This window comes from Brachycentrus maculatus, unplaced genomic scaffold (assembly GCF_059751285.1).
Source record: "Brachycentrus maculatus isolate JH-2025_06_01 unplaced genomic scaffold, ASM5975128v1 h1tg000667l, whole genome shotgun sequence".
Taxonomy (NCBI): domain Eukaryota; kingdom Metazoa; phylum Arthropoda; class Insecta; order Trichoptera; family Brachycentridae; genus Brachycentrus; species Brachycentrus maculatus.
The window spans coordinates 42,419-58,433 of NW_028281400.1; the positions used below are offsets into that span (position 1 = coordinate 42,419).

The following is a 16,015-nucleotide window of genomic DNA, read 5'->3' on the forward strand; positions in this document are numbered from 1 at the left end:
AAAGAAATTCAACTCACGGGTATCGGTAAGGGATCATTGAGATGCCTTCCCAGCAGTAGGAATATCTCGGGAAGGTAGGGCGGGACGCTGTACGGGTGGGCCGCTATGAAGGCACACAGCCCGAGCACTCCGCAGTGCCTCTTCACCAAGGCTTCAGGCGTCTTGCTCACCTTACCTTTGCACAGACTCTTAAAATGCTCCTGGGAACAAAATAACCTCTGTTACTACGGCAAGCATAAAAATAGTAACCTGTTTAGAGAAGAAATAGCGGAGAGATAGCTCAAACTAACTTCATCATATTATTTTGTGAGGTAGTTTAATGTAATCTCGAAGGGTGGCTCTGTGTGTATGGACGGATAAGGGTTTGAAAAAAAAATTAAATACCACTATTTCTTCAAATCTATTGTGACACGTGTTTCAATGCATTCCGCATCATTTTCAAACACCTTTTGTGTTTGAAAATGATGGGGAATGCATCGAAACACGTGTCACAATAGATTTTTAGAAATAGTGGTATTTACTGAGTAAAACTTAAATTGAAAATGGATAGATTTTACCACAAAGTGACTGCCGAATCAATTAACCCTTTCAATGCCGGAAGGTATTAATATGGCCGTACCCAGCAGGCCGTGATTTTTTTTCAACAAAAATGTGAAAGATTTTAAAAAGATGACTGTAATTTTGATAATATTGGTAAATTGTGATATTTTAGTATTTCTTGATCATCCTAATAGATGTCTCTATATTCACTCATTTCATTCATTCAAACCTTTATCAGCAACCCAATGGTGCATAGGGCACTGCATTATATAAACACAGTGTTATCTTGATCGATAAAATACGAATGAAAGGTGATCAGCCCTCCGCTTCAAGTACCAATCCAGGATGATATTGAATAAGTATTAGAGTGAAAAAATTACTTATATTTATTTGACCCCCCTGGGAATCGAACCCGGGACCTCCAGAACGGTAGCCGAGAACAAAACGTTACAAAAATTGTTACATTTCAACTTCAATGAAAGCAACATTTAGTAATATTATCATTTTTCCCATTTTTAAATCACATTTTCATATGTACAAAATACACATCACCGTTGCACGTGGGAGGTTTTTAGCACTGTAAGGGTAAGGTAACGCGTATGTAATTGATCAGTGATGTGTCACCAGCAGGTTGGGCTGGTCGGGCGCGAAGCCGCAGTGCAGCAGGCCGGCCATGATCTGCGCGGCGGCCTGGCGCACCTCGGGGCGCGCGTCGGCCATGAGGCGCAGCACGGTGCGCAGCACGGCCTCGCGCAGCGGCGCGCGTGCGCACACCAGCGCCATGTTGTGGAACACCAGCGACTGCAGGAAGCCCACGCTGGCCGCGCGCGCGCACCACGACGGGAACTCGCACACCTGCAGTGTAAACATTATTTATTAGGCACTTATCGGCGGGGCGGTACAAAATACATACATACATGATTTTAATAATTATCAGACAATCTCTTCTTCTTCAAAGTCTTCACTTCTTCAAACCCTTATGAGCACCCCAATGGTGCATAGGGCACTGCATCATATAAACACAGTGTTATCTTGATCGTTAACACATGAAAAGGTGATCAACCCTCCGCTTCAGGTACCATTATTATTTCAACTTGGCACTTATCGGCGGTACATAATACATGATTTTAATAATTATGAGACAATTGTAATATACTAGGTCTTCACTACTTCAAACCCTTATCTGCACCCCAATTGGGCATAGGGCACTGCATCATATAAACACAGTATTGTCTTGATCGTTAACACATGAAAGAAAGGTGATCAGCCCTCCGCTTCAGGTACCATTATTATTTCAACTCGGCACTTATCGGCGGTACATAATACATGATTTTAATAATTATCAGGCTATTATAGCATACTAAGTACAACCTACTTAGAATTATATATAGATGAAGAGGGCGATTTTAATTTTTATTTTAACAATACTTAGTGGTGACACATGATGGTGGGGACTGACCGGAGCCATTTTGTCGTAACGTGTTACGTCTGAGCATTCGTATACATAGTCAGTGCAGCGAGCCGAGTGCTCCATCCATAGTCAAAGCGCTCGCCGTGAGCGATGTTACGACGAAATGCTCCGGTCAGTCTCCACCTTAAGCCATTATATTACTAACCCTTTGCACTCGAAAGTTATTTGGTATGTGCATACGCCAACTCAATTGAATTCTGAGACTTATTATATTTAATCGTACTTTTTTGATTCTGGTTTGATTATATTGACAAGAAAATAACCATATATTAAAAATATTGAGTATTAGGACTGTATTTTCTTGGCGCCATAGCAGCGGCACTTGAATACGGCAAACCCAGGCATGCCGCTCCTACGGCGACATTTGAGTGCTTAGGGTTAACACATTGTATTTTTACGCTTGCGGACCGCTAACAACAGGATTCGATAATTGTGTACACATAGTTAAGACCTTAACAAAGAGATTGGTACATAATGTTTATGTAAAAACATTAAATAATTCTTTCTTTTCTGAACTTGAAATGAGGCCAGCGCAGGAGGTAAAAATACCCTTCCCGTCCTTAAGCATCAATCGACCGGACGGGTAGAAATACCTTTCTCGTCCTTAGTGTGTTAACACTTAATTTTACATCATATACAGTCGAACTCGGTTTTAACGAGGAAGACGGGACCAACTTTTCGACTAGTGTGTAAAGTGATCACTTAAACTAGCCTATGACGGTCGCAAGCCGCGTAAATGCCCAGATTTCCATATTCTTCTTCATCTATGCTGAGATATCAAAAAACAATACAAAAAACAACAAGTGTTTTACTTATAATTGAAAAATGAATATATCGTGGGTAAAATGAACCTGCATAAAATAGCCGCTACTAAACGATAAGTTGAATTTACTTTTAAAACCACATATCGCTCACTCCTTTCAGCAACATCACATATCAAAAATCGTAAATTTTCAGTTTGTTTTTGGGAGTGCCCAGAAAATGTAGTACATATATGCCAGCAAAAGTGGCATATTTTTAACTTATTATTTACCCACTACAGGGCAGAAAGTGTCTTTGCATTTTGAAGAAAAGGTATTGTTTTATTATTTTTTTAAATACACTAAATATTTTTCAAATGGAGAAAAAAACCTTTAGGTTTTACCTAAAAAGATCTGTTGCACAGTAAAAAGTTCAATAAGTGGCTTGATATTTATTTTTAATACATTTTACTATATTCTTAAACATTAAAAACGATCTCCTGAAAAATCAAGTTTTTCAATATATGATGTTGTTGAAAGGAGTGAGCGATATATATATGACATTTCAAACTACTTAGTGTATTTTGCCAGTTTAAAGAACGTTGAAAACTTTGTAATATGCATCATTAAGTCAAAATTTAATATTTTCGAGTTTCATTTTTTGCCAGTATACCCAAGATATTTTCATCATCCTGCTAGATCATAAACATATTGGGACGTTCCGAGAAATCCGTGAGATTGGGATATTGACCTTCTCGACAGTCTGCAGCGCCACGGCGAGCGCTTGCGGCGGGTGCAGCGCGTGCGCGAGCGAGGAGAGCAGCGCGCCGCACAGGCGGCACAGCTCCTCGTCGCCCTCCTTGGAGCCCAGCACGCACGCCGCGGGCACCAGCGTGTAGTACGCCTCGCGGGCCGCAAACGGGCTGCGCGATATGGAGCAGATGACAAACTTCGCCGCTGAGAATGATCGAGACAAACAAAAATTAGCGACTGCGATTAGTTAAGCGCCCTTGAGGTAGTATTTTACGAAAATGGCGCTATATAAATCATCCAAAATTATTATTATTATTATAACAGCAGGATCTCTGTAATCCGAATGCCGAAAATGTACCCTCTGTTTGGACTAGTGGAGCATTTGGATTACGGTACAGAGAATCTGTAGAATATTTTTAAATCAGATTTTAAATGTGTTTATATATTTTTTTAAAGAAATCAAATATGTTGGTTGATTGAAATTTATTAAATGACAAGTAAAAAGATGTCCCGCAATATACGTAAAAACATCTTCTCTGGCACAGGAATATCCATTTGGTCAGCCGGTTCTAGGCATGTATTTAAGGGATGAGTGGGCGTTCGGATTAGCGGGGGTTCGGATTATAGAAGTCCTGCTGTGGTTATTTAACCAGTTCAAGATTATGGCCGTACATTTCGTCCAAAAAATATTCCCTCAAAGGAGTATGTATCGGTGTACGTCAACGCTTGTAACTAAATTCTTATGATAAATTGTTACCTGTTTTGAAGATCCTGAGGTGATCATCGTCGCATCCCTCCGGATCTGAGGCGAGTTCTTTGCTTGAGCTGCCATCCATCGGTGAATCGTCGGGCAGCTCCACAGTTGTGTTGAGTTGAGTATCCATAAATCCACTGATTATGCCTTCAAGCGAAGAATTATTTCCAATTTCACATTCCTTAAAAAACATTATTATTAATTAAATTAAATGTCTAATAATAGTTATTTTATTAGATTTTTTTTTAATTTTACTAACATAATTGTATATATTTATTTAAAGAACAATTTTAAACATATTTAACTATTTTACAATTTTCATAAAATTAACTCTTGATCATTTATTTACACATTCCTTTATTTTGCCTTTGTTCCATATTTTAATTTGACCTATAACATCCGTCGGCAACAAATTTTAAATGTTCGGATATTACTTTTTATACTATTTTCCTTTGCCCTCCTTATTATCATCTTTTGTTATTTAAGTTTTTTTATGTCAATTTTTAATTTAGGTTTTTTTAAATGTTCAAGTACTATCTACCCTCTGATTGCAAACAGCTATATATGGTATCAAACGTTTTGATCAATATCACTGGTCTGTTTTTGGTTGGTTGGAAGATGTACTTATTTCTTTTCTGTACATGAAGCTAAAATAAATGAGAGTATGAGAGGTGAAAAGTATGCCATCCTACAGCTGGACATAAAAGGGAAGATTGAGGATCGCAGAGGGGTTGGAAGAAGGCAGCTTTCCTGGCTTCGGAACATTCCAGAATAGACCGGGATGACAGGTGTGGAGGTAATATGGTAATATAACAATCTCCTTATTATTCGTCATTCACTTTGTGTAATACCACTTTAAAAAACACTACTTCGTGAAAAAAATTACTTTATATTTATCATTCACAAAGTGAACGACGAATGATAAGGAGCGTATTATATTACCATACCACAAAGATAACTACGTATCGGGTTGTGGTCCCGTGGTTAGTGTTGCGGACTTTTGATTCAGAGTTTCTCAGTTCGAACCCACTCTACCGCAATTTGATACCTATCTCAAACAATGAGCCGCTTAGGTTCACAGAAATAGTATGAAATTGAAGTATTTTTAATTTATTTTTTGAAATAATGTTTTTAATATACAAAATAGAATTTTTATAAATCTATCATCCTGGACATTATTTATTCACAATTTGGAATGATATGAATATAATGAACTTGAAATAAACTTACTTTCAATACGTCCGCATTAAGAAGATTGGAGTTCTTCAAATCCTTCATGATTTCACCTAGCGCTGCCATGTTGATAGACCCCTTTTGGATCCCAGTTTTCGCTACCGTGTTTTGTATGACGGCCCTCATATCGTCCGTGAGGAATGACTTGGAAGAGTCTGGCTTTGGGTTGATTAAATTTACGACATCTACAACCACGTCTTTATTATTACTGTTGGTGGAGGGAAAAAAAACACTATCATTCAATATATCAATGTAGAAAAGTTGATATTGATTCATATTTCGGACAAAATTATCTTTTGGTTCACTTTTTCAAAATTGTGCAAATAAATTATTCGGTGCAAGGCACTAACAGAGACATGAGCACAGATTTTAAGAATATTTTGTTCTTCTTCTTCTTCAAACCCTCATCCGCACCCGTTGGTGCATAGGGCACTGCATCATATAAACGCAGTGTTATCTAGATCGTTCACACACAAAGGAAAGGTGATCAGCCCTCCGCTTCAGGTACCAGTCCAAGGTAATATTGAATAAATATTAGAGTGAAAAATCACTTATTTATTCGACCCCACCCTAGGAATTGAACCCGGGGCCTTGGAGAAACTGAAACGAAAATGAAAAACTCCGGGAAACGTGGAGGTCCTGCGTTCGATTCTCAGGGGGGGGGTCAAATAAATATAAGTTATTTTCCACTTCAACATTTATTCAATATTACCCTGGACTGGTCCCTGAAGCCCTCCGATCACCTTTCCTTCATGTGTTGACGATCAAAATAACACTGCGTTTATATGATGCAGTGCCCTATGCATCATGCGGATAAGAGTTTAAAATGAAAAAGACTGATAAATATCTAGCACTTAAGATTTGCGGAAGTAAATTATAATTACCTTTGATTATTGGAGCTACTAGCATCCTTCATTCCTTCAGTGAGCAGAATTTCTATCACTGGAGAAATTTCCTCCATCAACTCATTAACATTGAGGGCAATGGTTTGTGTACCTCCGGGGAATGTTATGTCAGCCTCGAAGAGATTCGCCAACAAGCTATCGACAAAAAATAAATTGTTAAAATTCAATATAAAGGGTCGATCGGTTATAACGGCCTCGGCTGTTACCTCGACTCGGATATTGTGTCACTCTTTAGCAAGTCAGACAAGTCTGTATGTATTAGCGTTTGAAAAACTGTATGTATCAAAAACCCGGTTTTATCATCGTTTTATCATGATTGTTCATCTTGGTTATAGCGTCAATTTCCTTGCAAGCATCATAAAAAGTGTACTTTTGAGAAAGAACTGTTCAGAAAAAAAATATGGACTTCTTTGAACAATAGGTTTTTACAGTTTATATTTTAAATAATAACACATTGTTGTCGGGCGGTCTTTATATCAACCCCGACTCTAGTTATATTTGGACAGTCTGCCGCCAAAAACCCGATATCGATCTATACAATGTTTTTTGGGGTCTCATAAAAAACTATCGAAAGTGAGTCATTCTATCATACAAATGATTTTCCACACATTCGTCTAAGGCGTTGTCCTAATACAAAGCGATAACACAATCGTCGCGCGTTCTCGCTGATTTTAATCTGCGATAAACATAAAGATCTCGAAAAAGTGTCCTAATTGGCTTCGCAATGTGGTTGCGCGATGAAAATATTCGATAATCTATTAATGCGAACTAAGTTTGTACGAACGCGTGATCAAACATATTGATGTCGAATAGGTGACCTAATTGAGATTCGCACAATAATCGCATCGCATCATCAGGGATGACATCACATTCCTATACACAGGACCAACCTGCCGATGGTTATGCCTGTAGGAAGAGCTACCGCTATGTTGAACAATATCTCATTGGATATTGATCTGTTCCATGCGTCTGAAGGAGTTTTCCGAAGTTGGATTCTTCTACACCTTTAGCAATAGTATTCTTGCTTATTTTTCTATTTTTGTTAATGTATACTATTAAAATTTAAGTTTATAATGTGTATATTATCTATAAATAAAATAAATTGAAATTGAAAATGAAATTGAAGGAATGACATAGTGCGAACAAGGAGTCACGCGGCTATCTATTAGGACACCCAATTATCGCCAATGTGCGTCGTTGATTCCCACGATGATTGCGTAATCGCGTTGTATTAGAACGACTCCTGAGGGAGTTACTAGCAAGCATTGTTTCCTTCCCCACCTGGCCACCCTGTCCCGGATGAGCTGGTAGGGGTGTCCGAGCATGCGCTGGTCGCGCAGCGCGGCCAGCAGGCGGCGCGCGTTGCGGGCGCCGCGCCACGGGTGCTGCGCCACGGCGGCCTGCAGCGCGTACAGACGCCCGAACAGCGCGCCCAGTCCGCCCGCGCCGCGCTCCCAGCCGCCCTGCAGCGCGCGCACCACCCACGCCAGCCGCGACGGGTCCATGCGCTCCAGCGCCGTCCCGAAGCAGATGCCTGCAAGAGGGGGCCACTTGATCACACCACACACCACACACCACACGCCACAGACGGGAGCGAGTCGTAAATAATAATAAAGTGCACTGTATTCAATAACTGTGTCCGCCTCCGTAGTGTAATGGTCAGCACGCTCGGCTACTTTTCTGGAGGTCCCGGGTTCGATTCCCAGGGGGGGGGTCAAATAAATATAAGCGATGTTTTCACTCTTATATTCATAAAATATTATCCTGGACCTATAAATAGTACCTGAAGCGGAGGGCTGATCACCTTTCCTTCAAGTGTCAACGATTAAGATAACACTGTGTTTATATGATGCAGTGCACTATGCACCACCGGGTGCGGATAAGGGTTTGAAGAAGACGATTTTTTTAAATAAACATTTGGGAGTGAAATGTAGATGGAGCAATGGGAAAAAAATTAAATTTTATCTCTATTGGGGTGCGGATAAAAAAATTTTTTATTTATTTAAAATGAGAAATATTTGTGTTTTTATTATTTACACAAATATTTCAATTTAATACTACTTCTGTGAGCCTAAGTGGTTACCATTATTAGAAACAGGTATCAAATTATGGTAGAGCGGGTTCGAACCGAGAAACTCCGACTTAAGAGTCCGCGACACTAACCACCGAACCACAAGCCGGCACATTATTCGAAGAAGAGGCTGCAAGTAATTAGTTACCCCAGTCAGAGATGTTCTCGGCGGTCATGTTGTCCAGGGCGTCCTGTATGACGGGCTCCATCTGCAGGCGGAGGGCCTCCGCCTTGCGGAAGGGCCAGTGCTTGGTGCCCTTGAGGATGCCGGCCAAGAGCTCGGCCCCGGAGCGCTGCACGGCCTCCTGCTTGTCGGACACCATGCGGCGCAGGTACTCCAGGTATACGGGTAGGAAGCCGTCGCCGTACAATCGGAATAACCTCTGGAAACATAATGTAAACATGAAAATATTTTACATTAATTTTGACCATAGATTATCTCACTGTAGATCAGGGGTTCCCAAAGTGTGCGCCGTAGAAAGTAAAGAGGGGCGTCGTGAGTCGATCCTCTATCATTATCCGAAACCACAAATATTCTCGGGTACCTATATAGCAACAATTTCTTTTTTGAGAGCTAGCATCTTTCTACCCTACTACTATTATTGTAGGTACCTACTTTCTTTCGACTATAATATATGTTTATGCATATACAGTCACATTGTCTTTTCCAAGTAGCTTACTAAAGTAGGGGGCCGTGACAAAATACTAAACTTGTAAGTGCGCCGCGGGCTGAAAAAGATTGGGAACCCCTGCTGTAGATGAAGAAAAATATGGAAGTCTGGGAATTTACAGGGCTTACGACCAAAATAGGCCAGTTTAAGTGATCACTTTACACGCATGTTTAACATTCACCAATTCTACCAGTGATTGACAACCACACTACTCAAATTCTTGAAACTTCTAGATATATTAATCAAATTTAAGTTTTGTACTGACATTTCTTGGTGGAACTGCATTTTATTGAATAAAATAACAACTATGCAACTTTTTCCATGTGAATTTTATTTGACCAGTAAGCGGGTTTCGTCGTAACTGACATCATCAGAGTGGTCTGATGATGTCGATTACGACGAAACCCATTTGCCGGTCTAGTAAAATTCACGTGGAAAAAATTACACAGTTGTTATTTTATTCTGTATTCATCAAATTCGAAATACAGTATGCGAGAGTTTACTTAAGATATTTATGGTGGGATGAGGAAAGCTTTTACTAAGCAGAAACTCTTTCATTTGTATGTGAAGTCTAAATCCTGGATTTTATTCACATACCTGAGAAACGCTAGGAAAAATCATTTTCAATATTTATTATGACTTATAATTTGGCCAGTCAATTTGTTAAACTTTATAAAATAAAACAACTTTGTTTTAACCACTTTTTATTAAATAGTTTATTATATTTTAATGTTTTTTATGTTTTAGAATTTAATAAACCCTGATGATGAAAAGATTCTTGTCGAAACCGGTAGGTTAAAGTGTACTAATAATAAAAAAAAGTGGTTAAAACGGAGTTGTTTATAAAATGTGCCACAAAGCATATGCGAAAAACATTCAAGAAAAGTTAATTTGTTTATAACATTTTGGGCCTGTCCAAATAGTGTGTTCACAAATCTGAAGTCCAGATTTGTGAACATACCATTTCGACACTCTATTCGGACACACTTATTACCTTAAACATTGAATATCTGTACAGGTTAAACTTGTCTTTTCCCTTCTTATCTTCCATTGAGAAATACTTCATTAATTTGTCCGCGTTGTCTTTATTGCTGAAGAAGATAAATATTTCTCTGTCAGTCTCTTCAGAGCTGTCGGGACCTTCGAAATCCGGCTGCTCGGAGGGCGGCGCATACATCTGAAAGAAAATATCACAAACATTGTAAATTTTGCGAAAATTCTTTAGAATAATCAAATCCCGAATCAATCAAATCTAAAGAGATGTGTAAATGTCAGTCTGCCTCTGTGGTGTAATGGTCAGCGTGTTTAGCTACCGTGCTGGAGGTCCCAGGTTCGATTCCCAGGGGGGGTGAGAATAAATATTAGCGAATTTACTCTCTAATATTTATTTTATATTACTCTGGACTGGTCCCTGAAGCGCCTTCATATAATTAACGATCAAGATAACATTGCGTCAATACGATGCAGTGCCCCATGCACCATTGGGTGCGGATCAAGGGTTAGAGAGAGAGATTAAATTAATGATCTTCTAACCCTTATTCGCATCCAATGGTGCATAGGGCACTGCATCGTATATACGCAGTGTTATCTTGATCGTTACTTACATGAAGGCAAGGCGATCACTCGTGCGCTTCAAGGACCAGTCTAGAGTAATATTAAATAAATGTTTCAGTGCAAACGATCACGAATTTTTATTTTCACCCCCCCCCCCCCCCCCCTGAGAATCGAACCCAGAACCTCCGGCATGGTAGTTAACACCTTAATGACCGCATGTAAATGTATGAGATATACGCCTATAACTGCACGCATCGGCAATTTTGTACAAAAATTCATATGTAATAAACAGAGAGGCAAAACCATCTACATTTTCTACTGGTAGATGCGAAAAATTTCATAGTCATAAAATATTAAAAATGAGGTACAAACGCTCATGAAATCAGCTCTTAGCCATGACACGAACCTTTTTAATAAGCGAGAATTTATTTTCGAATAAACAAATGTCTTCATTTACTCAATAGATGTCATTGAGTTTGACTACTTATAAACCCGCGATAACGCGGGACCGGTCCTTAATGGTCAGTTAAAATTTCCGCGCAAACGCAGGACCAGTCAATACGCTAACCATTACACCACGTAGGACTATAAATGAATAAATGAATAAATGAATAAATGAATGATGGTCAAGAAAAAAATGCAAGGATACCTTGAAAGGTTGGGGCCAGCGATAGTATCCGTAACAGTCTTGGTGAATATACGGTGTGTTATCCCATGACTCTTCCGTGAACTGCTTATCAATATCAAACTGCAACCAATCATTGTCCGGTCTGATTCCTGTATAAAGGAAAAAATAATAATAAAATTTGGCAGAACAAGGGATAATTTAAACTTATAACTCATTTAGTACATTAATTAATTTATTTATGTATTAATGATTCTCAAACAATGACAAACACATTACAAGAAATGAAATACAGCGCAATACAAATTGTTGCAATGTTTTTCATCAATTAGATGAGAACAAACTTATAGAAACAAATAAGAGTACCGTAGAACAGTGCTACTTGAACATTGATGTGTTACTTGAGCCCAGTACAAAAAATAAATAAATCTGTATTTGGTCTACAATTATGAATGTATCGTGACAATAAGTGTCACCTGTCAGGAAAACAATGCATCATGTCCATACGTTCATTATTGTAGACCAAATACAGATCTAAATATTTTTTTTGTACTAGGCTCAAGTAATACATCGAAGTTCAAGTAGCCCAGTTCTACGGTACAAGTTAAATATATATTTATAAAGAATAGAAATTTGGTTGTAAAAAGAAACTTTTTGTTTTCTGTTAAAATCAAATATTTTTAGTTTATATTAGCACATTTAATCTATTTATATTTCTGATATCTATTGTATTTTTTTTAGTGCCCTTTATTATAACTAAATAAAATGTATACCCACACACAGGCCGTGCCTTTGTGGGATCTTTTTTTTGGATTAATAAAATAATTTTAAAAATGTATTTGTAATTATAATATACTGTTAAATGCAACAATTATTTTTTTAAAGATTAAGAAGAGTTCTTTAAGGTGGTATGTTCATGTGGAGCGAATGGATAACGAGAGAAAGACTAAAAAAATATATGTGGCGAAAGTGAGAGAATAGAACGAGGACGGCCAAAAAAGACTCGGCACGATCAGATCAATCAGAACCTAAAATCTAGTGGTGTCAAAAGTTTGCGTAATCGGAGGGCATGTATGAATAGATGTATGGATGTCAAGGAAGCGCGAGGAGTCTATGTCAGGACAGAAGAGTATGGCATTCCATCCTCTCTGCCTACCCCTGCGGAGAAGCGGCGTGATAGTTAGTTAGTTGTATTCGGACACACTCAAAATGTTCTTTAATAGGAGAGATGACTTCCGGGTATAAGAGAGAGTAATAATAGACAAACCCGGCTTGGGTTTCCCTTCCGGCTTGGCGACTCCGGCCATTTCGTACGGGTCCACCTCGACCTTCTTGTGTTTCTTCTTCCTCTGCTTGAGGACCGGGGAGATCAGCTTGATGGCCATCTTCCTGACGAGGATGGAGTCGTGGATGAGACTCTGCATCACGAGCTTGACGGTGTTGGTCGAATATTTTATGTCTAAATGCATCAAGCTCGGTAGGAAGGCCAAGCACATCATCGAATGTCGCCAGTGCCTGCAACCAAAAGTAATAACATATTGACTTTGGAAGCGTTTCGCGCAGAATTAAAACTAACTTTATGCAAAATATCACTTTAATAAATAATAAATAATATCTTATGTATAGAAAACACTCTCCTTATCATCCATTGTTTACTTTGTGTAATACCACTTTTATTAACACATATTTGTGACTACTAGTTTCGGAAAATCAATCCATCGTCAGGTCGTTAAAATTAAATTATTACGATTTGACATTTCGCTCACTCCTTTCAACAACGTCATACATCAAAAATCGTCAATTTTCAGTTGTGCATGTTTTCGGAATGCCCAGAAAATGTACTATATCCCAGCAAAAGCGGCATATTTTTTACTTAATATTTACCCGCTATTGTTTAATTATTTTTTTACATAAACTAAATATTTTTCAAATGTAGAAAAAACATTCAGGTTTTACCTAAAAAGATCTGTTGCACAGTAAAAAGTTCAATAAGTGGCTTGATATTTAATTTTAATACATTTTGTTATATTTTTAAACTTTAAAAACGATCTGAAAAATCTAGTTTTTTGATACATTTATGACGTTGTTGAATGGAGTGAGCGATTTGTATAAAAATAAAATTTTGAAAGAGAGAAAGAAGACAAACGAATCACAATGGGAATATTTTTAAAAGTGGACTCAAAATTAAATTTATTTGGTTATTTATGATGGGTGAGTTTTTATTGATCGGTATTACACAAAGTAAACAATGGATGATAAGGAGAGTGTTTTATTACCACCACAAAGTTACCTAAGCTTTTAACATACAAAATAGCTTATTTATAGATATTGCTTTTAATTTGTAGGACTCCATTTTAATTTATATTTTAAATATTAATATCAAAAACTGATTTTTTTAAACCTAAATTGTATTTTATTGTTAACCGGATCCACGCGGCTCGCATAACCGTATGTGTTTTCATAAAACATGTCCCATACGCGGCTGACATAACCGTATGTGTTCTTACATTGCTCCAAGTTGCGAACCTCAGTTCAACTTGGAGGGATTTTTTCATGGTGTGGAACTTTGGATAAAATAATACGTCAATCCTTGGCCTTATGACATCTGTTGAAATATCTGACTAATAATTTGTAACATCACAAGGATAAATAAAAGAACAGATCCCTGATTTTTCTTGCGGTCGGTAATTAGTCCGCGCCATTATCATGCCCTATATCTATCTCACTCTCGACGCTACGCATCGCCAGTGGGTAAGAGTGACACACGATGCGTGCTTTGATTTATTTATGTTACGATCTTATTTGTTTATATTACGATATATTTCAAGAATAATGCGACACAAGTGTTTTATAGAGTACCAAAAAGGCACAATGAATCCCATGGAACGTTTTTGTTCAGGAAAATAAATCGTTTCTTAACTAAATACATGATAAAAGTAATCATTTTAAAAACGGTGAAATACCGCCGCGTACGGGCGTCTCTCAGGTACAAAGTTGACGCGGTTAAAAGGTTAAAAAGCACATAAAAATAAATTTTGTTACAATTGTTTCGCCTTGTTATGGCATTTTAAAACGAATTTTATTAATTTGAAAACGTGCTGATCAATACACTACGGAGAGGAACATATTGATAAACATTATTAACATAATATGACAACCATAATGACAAACTAGTAGGTAAATAAAATCCTTTACACGTGGATCTATGATGCATGCGAGAATATAATAAATAAGTGAACATCTTTGAGATTTGAGTTTGAATTTGACAAACATTCAGGGAAAAACGCAAGTTCATTCTTTCATATTGCTGGCCATTGTGATTTGTGATAATTTTTATAATTAAAATATAACTTTGTTTAAAAATCAATATAAATATTTTTTATAGTGATTTTAAAACAAAGTTATATTTTAATTACAAAATGAAAAATCACAAACTCATTGCTTCAAACATATCGCTCACTCCTTTCAAGAACGTCATAAATCTAAAATTGACAATTTTCAGTTGTGCGTGTTTTCGGAATGCCCAGAAAATGTACTATATCCCAGCAAAAGAGGCATATTTTAAACTTAATATTTACCCGCTACAGGGCAGAAAGTGTTGTTTTTGCATTTTGAATAAAATGTATTGTTTATTTTTTTTTTTTTTAAATACTAAATATTTTTCAAATGTAGAAAAAACCTTCAGATTTTATCTAAAAAAATCTGTTGCACAGTAAAAAGTTCAAAAAGTGGTTTGATATTTATTTTTAATACATTGTATTATATTTTTAAACTTTAAAAACGTTCTGAAAAATCAAGTATTTTGATTTATGACGTTCTTGAAAGGAGTGCGCGATACATTATGTCATAACTTTGTTCAATCTAATTTATTTATTCAAAATTAACATCCACATTAGAAACTAAAATTGAATGCGTGTACATTAGCAAAAAATAATCGGCAAAATCGAACATCAACATTGAAAATAAGCAAGAATACTCTTGGATACTAGATATAATATTTGTTACTCTTTGAATACATACTCTTGTTATTTTTAATGATTGTGTAAATTGAAATTTCAAAGAATTTGGTCCCAAATATTCTCTATATGTGTTCTATATTTATTCTCCGTTTACAGCATTAATAACAATGACAAAATTTCAACTCACAATAGGGTAGACCCGGCACCTTCAACCAAGGCGTCCACCAGATTTTTATACAAGTCGGCATTTTCTTCTCCGATCTTCTTCAAGGTCTCGTCCGCTTCCGCAACCAGCATCGTAAAATCCGGATCGTTCAAATCGGCTTCGGACAATAAATCCTTGGCTCTATCCAAGCAGGTCTGAGACCACTTGGGGTATATTGTGATTGTGGGGAAATGCAACTCGACAGAGTTGACGATGCGGTCCAAAAGCCTGGAATTTGAGGGGATTTTTTATTTTTTGTTTGCTTATTTGTAATTTTATTTTTAAAAAATGAGATTCTACAGGTGCGGCAGATAACTTTGCCGATTCAAATATTACATAGTAATATTTTAATATTGGAGCTAAAATTATCAATTTTAATGTCTTTTGCCATTTCTGGGCTTCTTGCCGATAGCAGAGACTTGCAAGCGTTGGTGAAAAAGATGCATAATGTGTGCAAGGAAAGTGAATGGCTGATAAATGTTTACAAATCCAAAGTCATGGTTTTCGAAAGAGATTAATGTAGTTCTGGATGTA

General features: G+C 37.4%; 1 protein-coding gene across 2 annotated transcripts in view; it reads right to left on the reverse strand.

Annotated features, from left to right (window-relative positions):
• Positions 1 to 16,015, reverse strand: part of LOC148300703 (proteasome activator complex subunit 4-like) — a 37,242-nt gene that overhangs the window by 3,537 nt on the left and 17,690 nt on the right. For both annotated transcript variants that reach the window (XM_088274408.1, XM_088274407.1), the window contains 12 exons: positions 15,464 to 15,709; positions 12,585 to 12,832; positions 11,342 to 11,469; positions 10,133 to 10,315; positions 8,616 to 8,850; positions 7,678 to 7,930; positions 6,376 to 6,531; positions 5,489 to 5,699; positions 4,262 to 4,439; positions 3,503 to 3,708; positions 1,165 to 1,395; positions 18 to 200 (listed from right to left, as the gene is read on the reverse strand). In XM_088274408.1, coding sequence (XP_088130534.1) covers positions 18 to 200; positions 1,165 to 1,395; positions 3,503 to 3,708; positions 4,262 to 4,439; positions 5,489 to 5,699; positions 6,376 to 6,531; positions 7,678 to 7,930; positions 8,616 to 8,850; positions 10,133 to 10,315; positions 11,342 to 11,469; positions 12,585 to 12,832; positions 15,464 to 15,709 — 2,458 coding nt within the window. The remainder of the gene's footprint in view (positions 1 to 17; positions 201 to 1,164; positions 1,396 to 3,502; positions 3,709 to 4,261; positions 4,440 to 5,488; positions 5,700 to 6,375; positions 6,532 to 7,677; positions 7,931 to 8,615; positions 8,851 to 10,132; positions 10,316 to 11,341; positions 11,470 to 12,584; positions 12,833 to 15,463; positions 15,710 to 16,015) is intronic.